This window comes from Neomonachus schauinslandi, chromosome 15, assembly GCF_002201575.2.
Source record: "Neomonachus schauinslandi chromosome 15, ASM220157v2, whole genome shotgun sequence".
Taxonomy (NCBI): Eukaryota; Metazoa; Chordata; class Mammalia; order Carnivora; family Phocidae; genus Neomonachus; species Neomonachus schauinslandi.
The window spans coordinates 56211546-56232501 of record NC_058417.1 but is presented as its reverse complement, the minus strand read 5'-3'; the positions used below and the strand labels follow the sequence as shown (position 1 = coordinate 56232501).

At 60.0% G+C, this 20956-nt stretch overlaps 2 protein-coding genes across 2 annotated transcripts; one reads left to right on the top strand and one right to left on the bottom strand.

Moving 5' to 3' along the window:
• The first annotated feature begins 3782 nt into the window (after positions 1 to 3782).
• Positions 3783 to 9722, top strand: LOC110572499 (probable low-specificity L-threonine aldolase 2). Its single transcript, XM_021680817.1, has 7 exons — positions 3783 to 4118; positions 5629 to 5712; positions 6443 to 6531; positions 6986 to 7171; positions 7833 to 7970; positions 8197 to 8389; positions 8930 to 9722. Exons 1-7 carry the CDS (start codon positions 3917 to 3919, stop codon positions 9211 to 9213), a joined length of 1176 nt encoding a protein of 391 aa, XP_021536492.1. The 5' UTR covers positions 3783 to 3916; the 3' UTR covers positions 9214 to 9722.
• Positions 9723 to 11509: 1787 nt separating this feature from the next.
• Positions 11510 to 15594, bottom strand: TMEM235 (transmembrane protein 235). Its single transcript, XM_021680727.1, is given in 6 exon segments — positions 11510 to 11625; positions 11628 to 11708; positions 13485 to 13622; positions 13794 to 13874; positions 14457 to 14467; positions 15437 to 15594. Coding segments are annotated over 6 exon segments (585 nt in total).
• Positions 15595 to 20956: the final 5362 nt, after the last annotated feature.

The following is a 20956-nucleotide window of genomic DNA, read 5'->3' as shown; positions in this document are numbered from 1 at the left end:
TCCCTCCCCTGCTGGAGCAGGGGTCAGGGGGTTCCTGGAAGAAGGAACGGCTCAGCTGAGACCCAAAGACTGAGAAGGTGATAACCAAGGACGCGTGCCGATGGTTGGGGGAGGGGAGATTTCCAGGCAGAAGGAACACAGGTGCAAAGACCTAGGGTGAGACAGAGGCCGGAGCATTCAGGGAACACAAGTGTTGCCATCCGGCTGCCATGTGGTGAGAGGGAGGGGACTGTGACAAAGAGCCCGGCTGGGGGAGGGGCGGGGCAGACCCGGAGGTGGCCTAGCCCAGGGCTGTGGCCTTGGGGGAGGAGGCAGCTGATGTGGGGGGTGGGGCAGGTCTGCGTGCAGGCAGGAGACAATCCCACGACCTTCGACCTCCAGGGGTGGCAGCTGCTTAGGGGCTGGACTCTGCTCTGAGCAGATGGATGGGGTCTGCTCCGTAACCTGGGGGAGTGGGGAGGGGGCTGCCCCAGGGCCTCTGGCTTCTCCTCCCCAGCCCGGGAGCTGCGAACTGTTCCCAGCTCACCAGCAGGATGACGGATTATCAGACGCAGCCAGGGACACGCTCAGACGCAAGCACACAGACACACACACATGCACAGACATGCGTGCACACACGCATGAGCAGCCCGCACCCACCCCCTGCACTTGCACATACGCACACACACCTACACAGACGTATGCACACGTGCGTGTATATACACACATGTGCACATGCAAACAATGCTTGCACATATGTGCACATGGACACACACATATACATGTGTGCACACAGATACTCACACACGAGAGCCTAAACAACCCCCCTGAGACCAAGCCTTGGGCAGAGGGCCCCCCCAACCCAACAAGGCCTCAGAAACATGCCTCAGGGGGTGCCTGGGTGGCTCTGTGGGTGAAGCGTCTGCCTTCGGGTCATGATCCCAGGGTTCTGGAATCGAGTCCCCAGTCAGGCTTCCTGCTCAGCGGGGGTCTGCTTCTCCTCCTCCCTCTGCCCTCCCCAGCCCCCACTTGTGTTCTCTCTCACTCGCTCACTCTCGGTCTCTTGCTCTCAAATAAATAAATAAAAATCTTAAAAAAGAAAGAAAGAAAGAAAGAAAGAAAGATGTCTCGTTGCTCGGGGGAGGGCCCTCACCCTTGTTGCCCCTTCCACCACCAGGGTGAGGGGGACTGGCCCAGGTGCCCTAGGACTAGGTAGGAGGTGATAAGGAGCACCTGGTAGGTAGAAGGAACCTCTCTGAGGCCCCAGCTTCCCCCAGGAAGAGGCCAGCTCTCTGGGGAGACAGCTCTGTCACGGGAGGAGAAAGGCTGGTTTGGTGGCCAGCTGTGTCACTTTGGTGGCTGCCTGGGATGGTGGGATGGCCCTAAGCCCCCTGCCCAGGCCTCCTCCTCCAAGGGTGCTATGATGATTTTTTTTTTTTTAAGATTTTATTTATTTGACAGAGAGAGACACCGAGAGAGGAAACACAAGCAGGGGGAGTGGGAGAGGGAGAAGCAAGCTCTCGGCCGAGCAGGGAGCCTGCTGTGGGGCTCGATCCCAGGACCCTGGGACCATGACCTGAGCCGAAGGCAGATGCTTAACAACTGAGCCACCCAGGCGCCCCTAAACACTCATTTTTTAAAAAAGATTTTTATTTATTCATTTGAGACAAAGAGCACAAGCCGGGGGAGCAGCAGAGGGAGAGGGAGAAGCATGCTTCCCGCTGAGCAGGGAGCCCGATGTGGGGCTCGATCCCAGGACCCCGGGATCATGACCTGAGCCGAAGGCAGACGCTTAACGACTGAGCCACCCACCCGCCCCTAGGGTGCTATGATGACTAACAGGGAGGCTGTGGGTGGATAAGCTTGGCAAACTGTGAAGTGCCTGCAAACAGGAGGCCATGACTGGGATGTGCCTGGGGATCCCGCTGTTTGCACCCTTACTCCTTGTTCTCCTGAAAGCCATCGCTGCTGCCCCAAGCCCTCCCTTCCTGTCCACAGAGGCCTCTGCTCCCCACCCCCACTTCCCAGCAGAAGGGCTGGAGCCAGACTCAGAGATAAGGGGCTTGTTTTCCAAGGGCCCGGAATTCAGTGCAGACTGTGGGTCAGGGCCAGAGGGGCACTGGGGTGGGGAAAGGCACAACGAGCCTTTCCTTTAGATGGGAGTCCTTGGGGCCACCGATCCTACAGAGATCTTGTGATTTTTCCTCTTTCAAGGTGCCCGCACTAGGCATGGGGGGAGAAGTGGAGAGCTCCAGGGAAGGCGCCCTAACCCTGGATACAGCTCCATCTCCAGCCCTGCTCACTTCTCTGCCAGGCTGGCCTTCTTTCAAGATTTCCAATGCTCCAGCTCCCTCCTACCCGGAGCTTTTGCCTTATGTTCCTCCTCTGTCTGATTAGCGACCTGCTCTGTCTTCAAAGCTCAGCCCAATCCCTGCTTCCTCCAGGAAGCCTACCCTGATGCCTCAGCCAGGCCCATGGCAGCATCTCCTGGTTCTGACATCCACCCTCTTCCCAGTGCTCCTCTCTTGGGCAGCATCCTGTCCCCACCCTGAGGACCCGAGCTCCGAGAGCAGCCTGCTCTTCCTCTCCTTTATCCCCAGACCCAATTGGGAGCAGGCACATGGCAGACCTCTGATGAAGGTGTGAGTGCCCTCTTTGATGAGGGGTGCCCTGATGAGAGCTGTGGGCACCTCTTCTGGGGAACTTGGGCCCCTCTGGGACCAATTTCCTCCCATGGGGGACAGACATCTGTGGCCATATTCCAGGGAGGGGAGCAGCTGAGTGAGGCTGCGCACTCAGAGGGAGCCCTGTCCTCCCTGTGTGAGGGAAGGTCACCCTGCAGAAGGGAAGGTCCGGTCTGGGCTGAGTCACGGTGCTCCCCGCGGCAGCGGCACCAAACCCCAGGGCCCTGGGCTGTGACCAGTAAGGACGGTCATAGCAGCAGCAGTAAGAAAGGGAACACTCATATGTGGCACTTACCCCAGCCGGGCACCAGGGTCAGCACTAAGCATAATTAGTCATGGAATCCTCAAAACAGCCCATTCTGCAGTTAGGGAGACTGAGGCACAGAGAGGTTAAAAGGCTCGTCCAAAGCCGCATGCCTGGTAAGTGAGGACTTGAGTCAGTCAGTGCCCTTCACTCCGCAACCCTGCACTGCACCTCAGCTGAAGGCAGCCCGTCTCTCAAGGGCAGGGGTATGGAGGAGGGGGCTCTCTGTGCACCCCTCTAATTCTGCCTCCCGTACACCCCATGAAGCCGGAAGCCCAGACCGGTTGCGCCATCTCTGTATCCCTCTTGCCTGGCACCTCGGCAATGCCCGGCACACAGTAGGTACTCAACAGATCCGTATTGAAAAAAAAGTCAATGATGGGACGCTACTTCTTTAGCGGCGACATAACACAGTGCTTCAGACCTGGACCCTGGAGACAGACGGCCTGGCCACTTCCTCGCCAAGTGACCGTAGGCATTAGCTTGTGCGCGGCTCGGTTTCCCCATCTGTGAAACGGGGATGCTGCTGGTACTTGTCTCCTAGAGCTGCCGGGAGGCTTAACTGCACTAATATTTGTAGGGTGCCCGAGATAGAGCCTGGCACACGGCAGGAGTCACACGAGCGTCCGCTCTATAACGCTCGTCCGGCCTCGGTTTCTTCTTCGGAGAGCAATACCCTCGCTCTCCCACATGTCCCCATCGCGCCGTGCCCGCCGCCGTGAAGCCCGAACTACAACTCCCAGCACGCCTCGGGGCCCTCCTGCCCGAGCTCGCGCGGTGCCCGCCGGGACGAAGTCCGAACTACAGCTCCCAGCATACCGCTGGAACTCCCGCAGGCCCAGGTCCGCCGCGGCGGTCGAAGTCCGTGAAGGCCCGCTGCACCCACCCCGTCGCTCGCGGTCGCCCTCGCTGGGAAGAGTCGGGGTGGGGGTCGGGAACTGCCCCCGCCATGCTCCGTGGACTGGCCCGGGCCGCGGCCCGGCGGCCCGGGGCCCTCTGGACTCGGGGGTCGGGGAGCGGGACGGGGTTCCTGGCGCACGTGGTGGACCTGCGCAGCGACACGGTGACCAAGCCCGGGCCTGCCATGAGGCGCGCCATGGCCGAGGCGGTCGTGGGGGACGACGACTACGGCGAGGACCCCACCGTCCGCGGTGAGCCCGGTGTGCAGGCCGCGGCCTGGGGTCGTCGCGGGGACCCCAGAGCGCTGTCCGTGGTGCTGGCGGGAGAAGTGGCCCGGGGCGCAGGGGTGGCGGCTCAGCTGCAGGCTAGGCGTCATGCCCTGCGGCCTTGCTGCTCAGTCTGGCCCATCACCCGACAGTCTGTTGGAAATGCAGATTCCCGGGTCCCACACTTACACCTGCTGAGCCAGAATTGCACGCTAACAGGACGCCCAGGGGATTGGTGTGCGCATTCAGGTGTGGAGCTGCCTGATGAGATGGGTGTGGTCTCCTCTTGCAGAGGAGGGCTCTGGGATGCTGAGTGTGGCACCCAAGGTCTCCTACCCAGCAAATGGCAAGGCAGTATTTGAACCCAGGTCTTCTCTCTAAAACCTATAGCTATCGTCCTGCACGCACTGCCTTTCCACATGAAGACACACAGAAAACCAGTCTAGAAAAGAGGATTTTCCACAGGCTGCACCTCTCAAGGAGTGGACGCTAATAACCTAGGGAGCGTTATTTTCAAGACACAGTGTTGAGAATTGCCACTCTAGCAGATCACTGCCATTGTGAGGGTGTATACCTCTGCGGTGCCAGGGACAAGCCACAGGTTGCCACTTGAGCTCCTAGGGCCTGTGTGTGGGGTCAGGTCGTGATTGGTGATCATGCATTCTGCAGACACTTGTTGCCCGGAACTTCAAAAATGCTGAGCCCACTGCTTAGTAGGCAGCCAGACACACAGACACCATGGGGTGGAGGAAGTGCTGGGGCTGGCATGTGTCCCCAGAGAGTGCCTTGGGAACTGGGGGGGAGGGGAGGCATGGAACTCACAGGGAAGGGGGACTTTGCAGAGTAGCCTCTTACAGGGCGAGTGGAGCCTCCAGGCAGGGAATGGAGCTGGCTCACTGGGTGTTGAGAAAAGTGTTTAGGATACAGATAGGGAATGTGGCTGGAGTGTGGGGTACCAGGAGCCCCCTGTCCGTGGAGGTGAAGGCAGAGGGCAAATCCCACTGGCCTTGAATGTCATGCTAAAGACTTCGGACTTGATACCACAGGCAGAGGGGAGCCACAGCAGGCTTTAAAGCAGGAGCCTGAAGCCCCGCCCCCCAACCCCCCCAGAGTCTCCTCTTCTGAGAGCTCCTGTCCTTCTGTTCTGGGAGAGGAAGTCAGCAGAGAAACCGCAGGGCCCCACCTGCAAGGGGCTGATGGGAAAGGAAGTGAGACAGGTGTGAGGTCTGGATGGGACAGGGGGGTTCAAACCACAGAGTTTCAATGTTGGGGGGGGACCATGGCCCAGGAGGAGGCTGGGTGCAGAGGGTTGACTGAGGGGCCTCTATACCTGGATATGCGGTCACCAAGACCACAGTCTGCAGCCAGCGGACCAGGGCGTCTGTCTGGCTTGGCCACTCACCTCGGCAGGACACGAGCTCATGGTTATGAGTAATGCAAGGAGAGTGTCATTGTTGATGGAGTCTCCCTGCACCCCCATCCCTTCCCTCCTCAGAGCTGCAGGAAAAGGCCGCCAAGCTGCTGGGGGTGGACCGGACCTTGTTTGTGCCCACCAACACCATGGCCAACCTCATCTCTGGTGAGCGCGGCGTGGGGTGACTCCCATTTGCCCTCCAGGTCCTCCCTCAGTATTTCTCTCCTCGGTGCTGGGGGCAAGGCTGGGACAACATCAGTGGGGTCCTGAGCCATCTGGACTTCTGCTGGGCTCAGCCAGGAGGGCCCCTCGCAGGAGATGAGGGAGGGGAGGAGAGTGAGGTCAGTGTATCCGTGGTCCTCCCCCAGCTCCCTCCCCAGATGGTCTCCCTGGGCCAGGCGGGCAGCCCTCTCCACACTGCCCTGTCTCCAGGTTCTGGTAACCACACCTCCCTCTTGCCCCTTATGGCCTGGGGGTCTTACTCTGTCCCTTGTGACTTCCTTCCATGCTGCCACACCTTTGTGAATTGTCCCTTTATTAAACTCTGGCTTCCAAGTGTGCATGTGCCCTCTGTTTCCTGCTGGGCCTGACTGATGCCCATGCCCTGAGCTGCTTGGCCCCCGGGGGCAGCATGGTGGCCAGCTTTCCGAGCAGGAGATGCTCTGCAGGTGGGCTGCAGGGCACAGGGCGCAACACCTCACAGGATGGTTATCCTAGACTTTGTAGTTCACGGGACTGTTTTCTGGCACACGCAGTAAGGTGTCTTGAAGGGGTGCCGTTTCCTCATTGGCATAGGCACTTGAGAGCTAGCCTCCGGGCTCAGCCGGGAGCTGGGCAGGAGCAGATGGGCCCCATGGGACTCAGAGCCAACACTGCCCTCCCCCATCTATCTCAGTGATGTGTCACTGCCAGCGCAGAGGCTCCCAGATCCTCCTCGGGCAGGAGTGCCACCTCCACGTCTACGAGCAGGGCGGGGTGGCTCAGGTAAGGACCCGGCACCCCTCACCTGGGGCCAGCACAGGCTGCTCAGCATTTCTGGTGGGAACCTGCTTCCCCGGCACCGCGTTGGGACCTGCAGAGGGAAGAAATGGCTGGGGTGGTGGCGTCTCTAAGGAGGCGGGAAAGGGAGCCATTCCCAGACTGACCACGTGGGGGCAGCCGCGGCCCAGCACCCCTCCATCAGACACTGGCTGTGCTTGGTGCTCTGCTGCCCCCTAGTGGGCATCCGGAGCACGCGGCGCTCGGTGGGGAAGGACCCATCTCGGGAGAACACAGCCCTTGGTTCCTCCCCTTCTTGCTGCGGTGTCCGTGCCCACGTCCGCAGCACAAGGGGAAGGCTCGATGGCCCCGAGCTGGAGAGGAGCCGATGGGACAGAGACAGGAGGTGACGCTGCGCCCCTGGACCTGATCTCCATCCCTCCACCCCCAATACCTGCAGATCGCTGGGGTGCACTCCCACCCCCTCCCAGACCTGCCCCATGGCACCTTGGACCTGGCTGAGCTGGAGAGGGTGGTCACACGGGGCCTCGGGAGCCCCTACCACCCGGTCTGTGAGCTCATTTGCCTGGAGAACACCCACAGCAGCTCGGGGGGCCGGGTCCTCCCCATTGACTACCTACGCCAGGTAGGCCCTACCCCACCACTCTGCCCACCCCCAGCCAGCTCCTGGCTTCCTGTCCTGTGGAGCCCCTCTCCCAGGACTGTGTCTCCTCTTATACACCGTGGGTGCCCATGGCAGCTGGAACTGCGGCGGGAGGGACGTGTGTGGCTGGTCCTAGGCTGCAGATATGGAGGGCACTACTGCCCCAGTTAAGGCCCCAAGGACAGAGACAACCCCCCTTCTCCCCAGGGAGGGAGCCCCAGAGCAGCACCGGCTTGTGCAGGGTGTGAGGGCTGAACCGTGCGGCTCCCTGGTGTGAGAACTTGCTGCTAACTGACCCTGCAGACCTACTACTCCTTGCCCATGGGAAGGGCTGAGAGCATCTCCCTCACGGAGCCATGGGGTGGCTTAAATAGGATGCGGCATCTCTGGCTCGCGCCACGTCAGCATTTGGCCACAGCGAGCCCGCCGTACACATGAGATAAAGCGCTCAGCACCAGCCCCCTTTACAGAGGATGGCACCCAGCCTCAGGCAGCAGAGTGCCTGCTCCGGTCCCTGGGGGCCAAGCTGGACACCAGCCCAGCTCTGCTCGCTCTGGGCCCCTCAAGGCCCCTGGAGACCTGTCCTCCCTCCGCTCTGGCCCCACCCCAGCCCCTCTGACTGCTGCCTGCTCTTTGCCCCCAGGTGCACCTCCTGGCGCGGAGCTACGGGGCCCGGGTCCACCTGGATGGGGCCCGGCTGATGAACGCTGCAGTAGCTCTGCACGTGCCCCCCGCCCGCATCGTGGAGCACTGTGACTCTGTGTCTCTCTGTTTCTCCAAGGTGGGGAAGCCACTGGCTGCCTCCCAGACACCCGACAGTGGGGTGCTCCCAATAGGAGTCAGCTGGTGTTCCCGAGCTCCGATGCTGGCAGTGGCTGGCCCTGGGCCCCTTTCGCCCCTCCCCAGACAGGGCCCCGTCCCCCTCACATCCCCCTCCCCTGGCCACAAGGGCAAAGATGCACACCTGGGGGGCTGGCAGGCAGGACTCTCTCCTCTCTTCCTCCCAGGGCCTCGGTGCCCCAGTGGGGGCCTTGGTTGGGGGGCCCAAGGACTTCATCGAAGAAGCCTGGCGCCTCCGGAAAGCCCTGGGTGGGGGGATGCGCCAGGCCGGGGTGCTGGCTGCTGCTGCCCTAGTAGGACTGGCGGACTTCGAGGAGGTGCTGCCGACGGACCACCAGAACGCTCGGAGATTCGCCAGAGGTACCTGGACCATGGCCCCCCACCCTCACTTCCTTTTGCTCCCAGAGGAGGGCCTGGGGGCCCCCCCATAGCGGGACCCAAATCCCCTGCAGGCGTACGTCCTTCTGACTCTAGAACATGTAGGTTAGCCCTGAGCCACAAGGCGTGGGAGCCAGGGAATTAGAATGCTTTACCAGGCCTCACTGGTGGAGGGTCTGGACCAAGAAGCTGCAATGGATGTCAGGAATTCCTATTTCTTGCAGGATCTGGCCAAGTGGAGCCGCTAACCTAGGTCTTTACATCTGTCAGTTGAGTCCTCAAAACAATCCCATGATGTCCCCACTTTACAGATGAGGATACCGAGGCCCAGAGGTTAACTGATTTGTCCCAGGTCACACAGCTGAAAAGTAGCAGAGCCAAGTGTGTGGGACTCCAAGGGTCCCTCTTTTCCCCACTACAGTCGGGCTGCCCTCTGCCTGTCCTGGGACGACAGGGCCGGACGCTGGAGACTGGGGTGGGGTCGTGGGGTCGGGCTCCACTCACCACAGGCCCCGGGCCCAGGGTTCCAGGAGCTGGCGTCCCCCATCTGCTCCGTGGACCTCGCCGCCGTGGAGACGAACATGGTGATGGTGAGGGTGGACGGGCCGCCGCCCGAGGAGCTCTGCCGACGACTGCAGGCCGTGAGCGCGGATGAGGTGGCCCAGACCGGCCGTGCGGTGCGCGTGCTGCTGTTGCCCTGGACCGAGCGGTCGGTGCGCGCCGTGTGGCACCGCGACGTCTCCGCGCAGGACACCGAGCTGGTGCTGAAGAAGTGGGGGTTCGTGCTGAGGCAGCTGGGGCCCTGAGGACGGGGTGACCAGACCCTGTGCCCTGGCCGGGATCCAGGTGGGGAGTGGAGGTGTCCTGAGGGAGCAGGTGGAGGAGAGGCAACGAAACAACACCCCGTTACCCCCTTGTCTTCTCGGACCCCCGACTTCCCACCCTCAGGGTGAAGCCTTCCACCTGCGTTCATTCAGCAAGCCCTCGGTGCCTCCCATGTCCCAGACAGGGCGCCACGAGGGCAGACAGGGGGTACCCCATCCCAGCCCCTCACCAAAGCCCAGGAAGCAGCCAGGGCAGGGCTTCAGCTCCCAGCGCACAGAAAAGGAAACTGCCCCGAGCCATTTGCTCAGAGTCGCGCAGCTGATGAGCGGGTCCCGTGCTCGGGCTGGGGGACACCGGAGCAAGGGTGACAGGAGATTAGAAAGGGACAGCGGGGCTGGATGGCAGGGAGCCCTAGCTGCTGTGTCGGGGGCTGGGCTTTATCCTGTGGTCATCTATATATTTTTTCCTTTTTCAAAAATAAATTTTCCTGCTTACAAAAGAGTATGTCTTTATTGTAGATGATTTGGGATTGGATCTCGTTTTTAGCAGTTCCTGGGGTCATATAGGCTCAGCAGCAGAGAGGGAGGCCCCCACCAAACCCCTGTGCTCCCCGCTCCCCAGTGAACCGCAGGAGAAGTCCAGTTAGAGCCTCACAAGCTGAGAGGACCTGCCCGCCAAGCTGCCCCTTCCAACGCAGAGGCGGGGGATGGGATCCTCTGCTGCCCGTGCCGACCCACAGAGAAGGGGCTTGTGTCTGCAGAGGACGTCTCTGGATGGACGGACAGACACACAGGACATCTCTGGCTGGATGGACAGACACACACACACACACACAGCTGCTAACAGTGTTACTGCCCGCACACTGTTTATAATTCTGTTTTATCCATTCTGAAAAAATTTTGAGAGAGAAAGACAAGGCTTATCCGCTCGGAGCATAAACTGATTTATTTAAGGACAAATTGGCACAACGTTGCGACATGGAATGGTAAACACTAAAACATAAGTACAGAGGGAAGCCCTCAGTGGGACCCCCAAATGGTGCCAGCCCCCAGGGCCCCAAGGAGCTTCCTGTAAACTTTGGAGTGATAAAGGGGGGCTGGGGAGGGTAGACCAGGGCCAGAGGGGTCGCCATCCACTCCCCGCACACATCCCAGACTCCTGAACCCCAGATGGGGCTGTCTGGGGCTTTGGGTGCTGCACAGCCCCCTGGGGACCCTTCTCTGCCACCTCGACTTCTCTACCAACAGGAATGAGTGAGCCTCACGATGGATGACCCAGGTGCCTAGCCACAGTGCGCCTGCGCCCTGGTCTGCGAGCTGAGCCCCCCCCCACTAGGACTTCCGCACCTGCTAGTTCTGGGCACTCACCAGGCCCCTGGAATCACAGACATTCCCCAGGGGGCTGCAGATGGGAGGATCGGGGTCCTGGAGCGCCAGCCCAGCGGAGGCGGCAGATGCACCAGGACGAGGACAGAGGCCTGAGAACAGGGAGGGGGCCGAGGTGCATCCAGCCCACTCGGCTGCCCTTGCAAACCCCAGGGGACTCCCGGGCCCCCTCCTCAGTATCCTCCCCTGCAACATCTGCCCTTGAGCCAGTGGACCGAAGAGAGGCCTGGGAGTCCCACCCGATGTCAGGGCATCTGGCTCTGCCATGTGCTCTGGGATGGTCTGGGCCTCAGACTCCCCTTCTGTAAAATGGGTGAATGGTAACTAATGTGAAGGGCGACTGGAGGACTGGACAAGCAGATGAGCAGGTGATACTCTGCTTGGAGCCTAACTCAGTGGGTGTTTAACAGATACCTGCTTCTCTCTCAAATTCCCTCCTCCCCAGGACAGAGGGTAGCTCCTCCACCTGACCCAGGGCCCTAGGAACGAGGACAGCATGGCACACCAGGGCTGATGGGAGAGGGCGAGAGCAGGCTATGCCCTCGAGAGGCAAGGGGACCCGCTGAGCACCAGGAACCTGCAGCACCCCCACCCCAACCCCACTAACATTCCCTTGGGCCACTTGCTAACTCTTTCTGGGACTCCCTTTTCTCATCCCCAAGAGGAAGCCAAACCAATTGGTCCCTAAAGGGCATAGACCAGGCAGAGGAGCCCCCAAACATCCAGCTTTGCCAAGCAAGAGAAGCCTGGATCCTTGGCTCTGCCCCCAACCCCTGCCCCTGCAGGGGCCCCCTCCCAGCCAGAACTCCAGCCAGGCCTGTGGGTGCAAAGGGGAAACTGGGCCCCTCTGGGACTCAGATGACCACAGAGCAGGGGCCCCCCAGCTGCCGGCTCAGGCTGCGGGCTCGGGCTGCTGTGAGCAGGAGGAGGCCACAGAGAGGCCACAGAGCGCCTCCGAAGCCAGGGCTAGAGCCCAGCCGAAGCTGACCCGGATGTCCCGCAGGTGCTGGGGCCGTACTGGAGGGCGGTCTCGGCGAAGGGCAGTTGTGAGCAGTGGATGTAGATGCTGACCCCCACCAGGGTCAGGGCACCTGGGGAGGGGGGCAGGGGGACCATTCGCTGTGTCTACCCTCTGGGGGCAACTGCCTAACCAGGTCCTGGCTGAGGCGGTCCTGCAGACCAGGAGGCCCTACCCACTGGCCTTTGGGGGAAATGGAGGCTCTGATTCAGTTCCCAAACCCCCAGACCTCACCCCACAAAACCCTCCTTATAAAGAGAACCACCTACACCCTCAGCAACAGTCCCCACTCACATATCTGCCCCTGCATACACAGCACCCTCCCGTATCCCCCAGTGTCCCCGACACACACACACACACACACACAGAGCCAGTGACCTCTACTGGCAGTCGGGGAGCTCTGGAGCTCTGGCCAGGCCCCCCTTCCTCACAGTGCCCCCCACTCTACTGGGTTACCCCCGCCGCTCCTCTGGCCCTAGCCTAAGCCTCCAGCTTCTGCAGGCCCCCTGCCTGCCCCCAGGTCTGCGATCCGCCCCCCCCCGGCCTGCTCCCATCAGTGTCCCCGACGCTGACACTCTCCTCCTTCTGGCGCTGCAGAGTGCTGACAGTGACGTCAGCTGACCCACTGCCAAGAAGCAGCCCCCGCGGGGACAGCAGTGGTGCAGCCAGGCTGGACCCTGGGTGCACGGAGCAGGTCAGGTGTGTTCCTTGAACCAGGTCCCTCGGAAGAGGAGCGCCCCTGAGTAGCTGCCTCCAGGCCCTCCCTCCACCCACTGGCCCGGGCCATGTTTCTGAGAGCATAACGCCAAGGCTTCCTGGATACAATCCCACCCCTTTGCTCCTCTCCCTGGCTTCCCAAGCTCCTCTTAATTGGATTTGGACCCACACAGCCGGTGTCTGGGGCCAGGCCACAGCTGACATGCTGACTTCTCCTGCTCTCATTCTCTACAGCTTATGCCCAGGCTGCGGGTCCCCCAGGCTCCCGGCACCCGGCAAGCCCGCCCGTTCCCACTTGACCAAGGCCTCCCACAGGGCCCAGCACCCCCTGGGGAGGAGGCAGGCCTGCCCCAGAGGGAGCCCTAGGCCGACATGGTCTGGGCCTCAAGTGCCATGGCCTTGACAGTTGAGCTGGCCCGGATGCCAGACCCAGCTTAGGCCTTGCCCCTGACAGCACAGGCCTCTGATGACTGACCCCAAGGAGCCCCAGCCCACCATCAGTGACAGCCGGCCTTGGGCAGCAGGGGGCACCAAAGCGGGGGGCACAGGATCCCCAGGATAAGCTTCCTGCTGACCTTGGTGAATCCTTGGACACCTCAGCTGGAAGCTGGGACCACAGGGAGGCCACAGCTGCAGCCCCGAGGGAGTGCCTGGCCAGCGCCCAGCAGAGTCTAGATGAATGTCAGCTGAGGGACTGTCGCCAGTCACATTCTGGGCCTGGACCGGGGTCACTGCCAAGGGCTGCGAGGCCCCTTTCCACCCGTCTTACTGCCTGGGACTGCCCACTCTTGTTCCTCCCACGAGGCCACTCCAGGAAGCGGAGGAGAACAGGTGGGGGCCGGTCTCATGCCCCTTGTGCAGGTGTAGGAGGGCAGGTGCGGGATCGCCTTGGGGAGCCTCATGCCTCCTGTGCCTAGAAGCTCAGCCTCCCTGGCTCGAGGCCCACAGCCAGCACCCCTGCCCCTGTCCCTAGAAAGGCCCAGTACTACCCAAGGGGCTTTCGCCTGCTGCGGCTCAATCCCCTGGGTGGGCCCAGGCTCAGCACAGGCCAGATGGGAGCAGGGGACAGGGTGGCAGGAGAGGAGGCACCCCCACTCCCAGGATCCGTGCCCCCCAGGGTGCCCACACTCACCCCCCAGCAAGAAGTAGCAGCCGGTGAAAAACAGCAGCAGGACGCTCTGTGCCAGGGAACTGAAGAGGCCACAGATCCAGCCACACACGACAAGGACGAGGCTCAGGGGCAGGACCACCATGACAGCTCGGTGCAGGACTGCCAGGAGAGGGGGCTCAGCATCCGGGCAGGGACCTGGACCTGCCCCCACCCCCCAGGCAGCTCCAAGTGAGCACTTCAGAGCCCTGTCTGCCTGGAGGTCCACCTTCACAGGACAGTTTTGCCTGGAGATTAAGGACAGACAGGAGATGACTCGGCTGCAGGACTCACAGATGAGGTGCTGCACAGGGGTGGGGACATTCAGGTTCTCACTGGCAAAGGGGTCGATCAGGGGGATGCAGCTGTTTTGCCCTAAGAAGCAGAAAGGACACAAAGCCTGGTGGGCTGGACACCTGTGGGGTCACCACCCACCCTGAATTTCTCTGAGATGGGTGGTCTTGCAGGCATGCTGGACAGCACGCTCTCACCCCTGCTGAACCCAGTGGGCTGACCAGTGGCCATGGAGCCCCATCAGATTCTCTCCTGGACCCCAGAGTTGTGGTTCCAAATGGGTTTGGAGGGTTGAAGATCTTCTGTTTTGTTTCTGTAACATACAAATAATACCTACATGGATGTCGGTCTAAAAATCAAACATCCAAGAGACACTGCCCTCAGCACTCCCGTAGGCTTGGGGCCCTGAGCATGCTCACGTGTGGCTTTGCCTGGACAGGAAAAGGTGCGCGTAATGTGGACTCTCTGACTCTTGCACACACACATGCACACCCACTCGCATTTGCAGACACACACGTGCACACGCCAGGAAGGCTTTGGAGCATTAGGCCCAGTCCTTTCAGTGGCTGAACCAACAGCTCATCTTTCCTCCCCAGCTGCTGCGGAGGAAGGCATGGTCACGCACGCACATGCACGCGTGTGCACACGCACACTCATAGTCACCTACACATACACTCACATGCACACACGCATACTCTCTCAGACACATGCTCACACATTCAGAGCCATGCACACATGCTCGCACTCACACTGACCTAGGCTTACATGTATGCACGCACGCGTTCACACGCTCTCCCAGGCACTGCTTCCGCCCAGTGCCGTTCCTGTGCAGGGGAGGCCCCCAGCCTGCTGGCCGCCCCCTCATGCAGGCCTTGCAGAGGGAATGCCTTCCCCTCTCTCTGCGGGTCCAAAATGCATGCAGCACTCCTGTTTGGCGCCCGAGCGCGTGTCAAGCCGTCAAGTGGTGGTGGGGGGGGGGGGAAGGTGGAAAGAAACAGGGGTCTTTCCCCGGAGCCCTGGCTGTGCCAGGCTGAACCTCTGGGGACAGCAATTGAGAAACAACTCGTGGTCACTTGGATGTGGACCTGGGGCCTTCCTGGAGGCCCCCAGTGCCCCACACCCGCTCCCACCTCAGCACCCACACCCCTGCTTGAGGAAGAACAGCAGCCCAGTGCCCTGGGTGGCGGGCCTGCCCTGCTTTCCCCCCTCATTCCTCCAACCATCCCCCAGCCGTTTGCACCCTGAGAAGTATCGCTTTCTCCCCATCTGACGAAGACTTGGGAGGCGGAGGAGGGACGAGCTCCTAGGTCAGGCAGCCGCCCATGGCAGAGCTCACTGAGAGCCTGGCGTTGACTTGTCATCTACCAAGTAATGTGCCCACAACTTCTAACACAAGACACCCCCGCCCCGCCAGCGAGGGCAAGGGACTGCCCGGGGCTCCTGCTCCCCGGGCTCTTGGGTCCTTATGGGGCCATGCAATGCCCCCCCAACCCTTTCATTTCTGAGCCCGGATTGGTAGCCCTACTGTCACTGCCCGGTTTTGGGAGAGGACAGAGTCCGGGATGGGGAGTGGGGGCACAAGGGGGCGCCGCCCTGCCCGCGCCCTCTGCGCCCCGGCCCGCCGCAGCCATACCTTCGCAGACCGCCAGAGTCCCGAGTGCGAGGACAGCCGCGCGGTGCGCCCCATGTCCGCCACCTCCAGGACATACCAGTAGTCGCTGGCCACGGCAGCCGCCAGCAGTGCGAAGCTGAGCAGGGTGCCCAGGGCGGCGGCCAGGAGCAGCGCGCCCAGCCAGGCCATGCGGGGCTGGGGGATTTGGGGAGCGGAGAGGGCCGAGGGAGTGAGAGTGTGGGGAGAGAGGAAGCGGGGAGTGGGGGAGCCTGGCCGGGGAAGGGGCGCCCGGGATTTGGTGAGCTGGGCCGGGGATGGAGCGCAGTGGAGTAGGGGGCACGATTAAGGGGATGCGGGGAGCCGGGGCGGGCACGCTGGTGCGTCTGCTCCAAGGCTCTTCTGGATGCGGTGCCCCCTTTTCTGCCTGTGCGCGGACCTCGCGATACGCACCCCCAGGCTCGCAGGAAGATCGGTCCCACCTCGCGACGGCGATTGCAGAGCTCGGCCCCAGGGGACAGAAGGAAATCTCAGAGCCGCAGGTACACCCGCCACAGACCTGGGGTCAAATCCCAGCGTCCCCGAGGAGCTGGCCGCTGGAGTGGGTCCCTGGGCAAATGTCTTAATCTCTCCAAATCTCCGGTTTCTCAGCTGCCAAATGGCCGGGCTAAGGAGGAGGAAGGGTGGGGCCTGCGTCGCCCCAGGAGGGAGCTCAGCAGGCAGCTGACCGACCTCGCTGGCCAGGAAGCCGCAGCCTGAATGGTGGGAGGCAGCCGCCCCCGGCTGGGAGAATTGGCCGCCGGCTGGCCCTGTGGTCCTGGTCTTAATCCGTCTCCAGGACTAACCAAAGGGATCCAGCGAAGTGGGGTGGATGGGCAAAGAGCCTAGGCAGGCTGGCATGGGGGCTGTTGCTTCCAGTGAGCTTCGACTTACAAATGCCACAGGGGGCGAGGCTGGGTTCTGCCTCTGCATCACTCACTCAGCCAACACGCGTGAAGCACCTTCTAGGACACGGGCCAGGCGCTAGTGGGGTGGGTCGCAGAGGGACCTCAAAGGGCCCGAACCCAGGAGGAGGCAGTGACAGGCATGGTAGTGGCGGCTGTCACAGTGGGGCTGTCTGGGGTGCAACTGTGGGCAATGGGAGGGCCTCCTCTCGGGCCCCTGGAAAGTCGGTCGCTGCCCCCCCCAGGGTCTGGGCAAGAGCCTGCAGAGACAGGGTCCGGGGCTTTACGTCCACATCGTCACTGAAGGTAACCCTTCGCAGATGAAGTAGCTTCATGACCCGGGGTCATCCCAGGGCTCTCATTTCTGTTCGTTCCAGCCCCTTTTTCTGTACCAGGCATTTCTCGGTTTGAGGAATATGGTCAGGAAAAACCATCGCAGCAAGGTTACTGAAACAATACTTCAAGGGGCACTCAGAGCCCATGGCACTGTTTTGGGTTCCTGCAGGCCGTGCATCTTCCCATGCACCGCGCCCAAGGTTGGACTGGGGCACAGAGCGGGCCTGGGGGCTTCCCTGCTGTGGCAGTGGGGACGCCCCAGCCCCTGCTCAGCCAGCTGGGTGGCAGCCAGGGGTCCTTCTCTCTCGGGCAGGTGAAAGAATCCAGCAAGCATACAGGGCAAAGGAGGTGAGGGAGGTGATGAGGGCGAGGCAGCCATCTACAAAAGCAGGAGGGGAGGGGGGCTAGAGGAGGAGGGGAGCGTGGTGGCAGTGCAGGGCCCCTGCTGGAGAACAGCGGGGGAAGGCGAATAGTGACCCCAGCCTTTACCCACAATGTGACAAGGACCAATACTGCTTTAGGTGGGTCAAAGCCGCCTTTTGTGTGTTTCAGGTATGCGAGACTGGGAGAGCCGGCGGACCCCCCAGGCTGCACGCTCCATATGCTTCTTCCCAGTGACCCCTGCCTCTCAGCCCAAGCTTGTCTGAAAGGGTCTTCTTTGCAGCCCCATAAAGAAGATTCTGCTGGGGCGCTCCGGTGGCTCAGTCGCTGGGCATCTGCCTTCGGCTCAGGTCATGATCCCGGGGTCCTGGGATCGAGCCCTACGTCGGGCTCCCTGCTCCGCGGGAAGCCTGCTTCTCCCTCTCCCACTCCCCCTGCTTGTGTTCCCTCTCTCACTGTGTCTCTCTGTCAAATAAATAAATAAAATCTTAAAAAAAAAGGGGGGGGGGATTGTGCTGTCCGGGCCAGGGACGGCACTGCTTGAGGCCACCGTCTGCAGAGCCACGCAGCTCCACACAGGAATAGACACATACTCCCCTCACGACACAGTTGTCGATGGCCAGGTTAGCCAGTCTACACCCTGTCTGCTTTAAAGTTCAGTGTTTGAAACCCAGTGCATAGCTGGGAGCCACTGGATTGTCCCCTAGGCAGTAGGCACCGGTCCTCGAGGGGCTACTTGGATGAATTCCACCAGTCTACTTCCCTAAGACGGACCCAGATTATACCCTAGGCTGGGTCTGAAACAGTGCCACTTTGGAATGACCCCTTTTTTCATTGGTCATCCTCCTACCATAGACTCATAACCCATAGTTAGAGCTGTTGCTCAGCCACTTGGTGATCCAGGACGTCAGGGCCTCTTCAAAGTTAGCATCAGACCACTACCACCAAAATCAGGGCGAGGAGGAACCTTTGGATGGAAGAAATTCCAATTATAAGTGACAAAGAAACAGGGCTGCACCCAAACCTTTTTATAAAACTTACATTCAACTATCTCTTCAGGGCCAGCAAGAACAGGATGCCTGACCCCAGCAACAGCCATGGGGCAGGTGAGCCTCCTGGTCCAGGCTGATGCCACAGTGCATTGCCTCCAGCACAGGGCTGAGGAAGCAGCCAAAACTGTCGGAGAAATCACCGAGCCGCTTAGCATCAGTTCCTTCACAACTCAACTCACTGCACTGGGCAAACTCCTCCAACAGAAACTGAACCTTGCTAATTTACCCACACGTCAGTGCATGTAATCAGGGTGCATTATGAAGCTAATCCACCCGGGAGATTCATCGAGACACTGTTCTAGTCAAAACCAACCACACTAAAGGGTTCTCAAATGGTGGAGGTCGTAGGTTAGAAACGGAGGTCTTTCACATTGATGTGGACAGCGGACATCCTGTGTGGGACATGGCGCAGACGGGGAGGCAGCCACACACCTGGTTAGACTCATCCCCAGGAACCAACAGGATCTATGGACTCCTCATGGCCACGCTGGACTCGCCAGCATCTGTCCACCACTGACGCCCCCACATCAGAACGCACTACAGCCCCGAGCGCACACTTGCGCTCCCTCCCCGGACACAGTGTTCCCTTCTTCCGTCATCCGGCAGCCTCCTCCTGGTTGCTGGACAGACAGCTCAGATCTTCCGTGCTGCCCCCAAGGCAGAGCTGTCTTCTCAGTCTGCACATCACACGGCTGTTTGTTGGCCGTGGTCTGGAACCTGAGCTCACGGTGGGAGACTGAGTCCTCTCCGGCCTCACTCAATTCCTGGGCATAGCACTGGCTCACAGTAGGCGCTCAAGCATCTGAGTGAACAGGCAGACAGACGTCCCCACCCTGGGGATCAAGGGGAAAATAACCACAGAGAAGCTAAGGCCCCAGTTTGGTTGGTCAGCTGAAAACAGGCTTCAATGCTGTAGGCTGAGCCCAGTGGAGGAAAATCTACAGCGCAGTTGGTTTTTTTGCTTTAAGAGCTAGATTCCCTGCCCTACCCCCCACCACTGCCCCAGACAAGAAACCCTTTGTGACGGCAACTCTGGTTCAGAGCAAGGCGGGCTGCACAGTGGAACTCTCTTTTCAGCTCAGACCCTAGATGTCAAAAGCACAGACATTTTACTGTAGCTACAACAGAGCAAACTGGGTGAAGGGTACATGGGGCCCCTTCATACTATCTTTACAAGTTCCCATGAATCTTAGTTCAAAATTTAAAAAAATGTCAGGGTGACTGGGTGGCTCAGTCAGTTAAAGTGCCTGCCTTCGGCTCAGGTCATGATCCCGGGGTCCTGGGATGGAGCCCCGCATCGGGCTCCCTGCCCAGCGGGGAGCCTGCTTCTCCCTTTCCCGCTGCTGCTGCTCTGCCTACTTGCTCGGTCAAATAAATAAAATCTTTTTAAAAAATTTTTTTAAATGTTGTACTACGAGGATCAATGGAACCCTTGGGGAGACATGTTTCCGTTCAACAGAATGAAGGCCTTTCTGACAAAGCCGTCTGAAAAATGGAATGGGGATGGTTTCAAGATAGCCCTGTCTCTGGAGTCGGGCAGTCGACCCCGGCCACACACGCAAGGCCGGGCCGCGTCATTCATCAGGGAGGGCCCATTTCTGGGGCCAGGATGCCTGGGTTCAATCCTCAACCCTAATAGTTCCTAGTTGTATGATCTTGGACAAGCTACTTTGCCTCTTTGCAAGTCTCTATTTCTGCATGAAAAAAATGCAGATAAGATCACATAAGACTTTATTGGCAATTGTGAGTTATTTCTCTTTAAGGGCAGCCTGCAAAGAATGGTCAGCACCCCAAGGGGGTGCCAACCTGCAGGCAGTGGCCGATGGCTCCACTCTTGGCAGGTCACTTTTGGCCGCAGGACTTGGTCAGGCTGGCACTTGTCACTGTGCTGGGGACAGGGGGAGGATTCAGATTCCTGAGGCTGGCCTCTAGCCCTCTAACCTGTACACCACCCTCTGCACCCGACAGCCCATAACCACCCACCACAGCCCTTTCCAGACTCCCACCAGACTTGGAGAACCCAAAAGGGGACACGTATTTGAAAAAAAACCTGAGGCTCTGGCCCTCGGTAAAGGCTTGTGGCTTGATTAATGGAGGTTTCTATTTAGTGTTCCGAGTGGACAGTCATTAAGGCCCAGTGATAAATATGGCCTCTGGAAAATACCTCTGTAGAAGGGGAGTGTAAGATGGACTGAGGGTCAGCTCCAGCTGGGTCTCACCCCACAGCACAGCCTGACGAAGCCAAGAACCGCATCACTGCCCACTGTGCAAAGGCCCAGCTTCTCTACAAAGCCAGCTTGTAAGGACCCGTTATTACAGTGAAGGATCCATTTACAGACTGGCACAAATATCAAAATCAAGCAGCTTAGATGAGTACAGAGGCTGGAGAGCTTTCCCCCCCCCCCAACAGAAATCACTGCAGTAAATAATTTATTCTCCAAGCTTGCAGGGAAAAATACACTTCCCTCTCTGACTGGGATGTGGCAGAAAAATAGAAGTCTGAGATGCACTTTGCATAGCCAGTTTATAGCTGCAATGGGTCCAGATGACACACACAAGTGGGCCTTGTAGCCCAGGGCTGGCTTTGCGTCTGCCAGAGCTCATCCCTGCCCCACAGCCGTGTGGGCGGGAAGCAGCAGGTGGCTAAGGAACCACCACAAAGACCTGACAAGATTTTAAAAACCCAGTAGGGTCTGCAGCTTTGTTTGAAATGAAATGGTTTTTATTTTTCAGAAATGACAAGATGACCTCCAATAGGACTGTTAACAATCCACCCTGCAGCTTCTCTTCATGGAGGGAGAAATAAGATCTATCACTGTAACACCAGGCTTCAGCCCTGTG

What these genes read in the sequence shown, in the direction of transcription:
- LOC110572499 (XM_021680817.1), top strand. Translation starts at nt 3,917, where the DNA reads ATGCTCCGTGGACTGGCCCGGGCCGCGGCCCGGCGGCCCGGGGCCCTC. An exon ending in TGTCTCTCTGTTTCTCCAAG is followed by an intron (nt 7,971 to 8,196) that starts GTGGGGAAGCCA and finishes TCTTCCTCCCAG; the next exon opens with GGCCTCGGTGCCCCAGTGGG. An exon ending in CGCTCGGAGATTCGCCAGAG is followed by an intron (nt 8,390 to 8,929) that starts GTACCTGGACCA and finishes CCCCGGGCCCAG; the next exon opens with GGTTCCAGGAGCTGGCGTCC.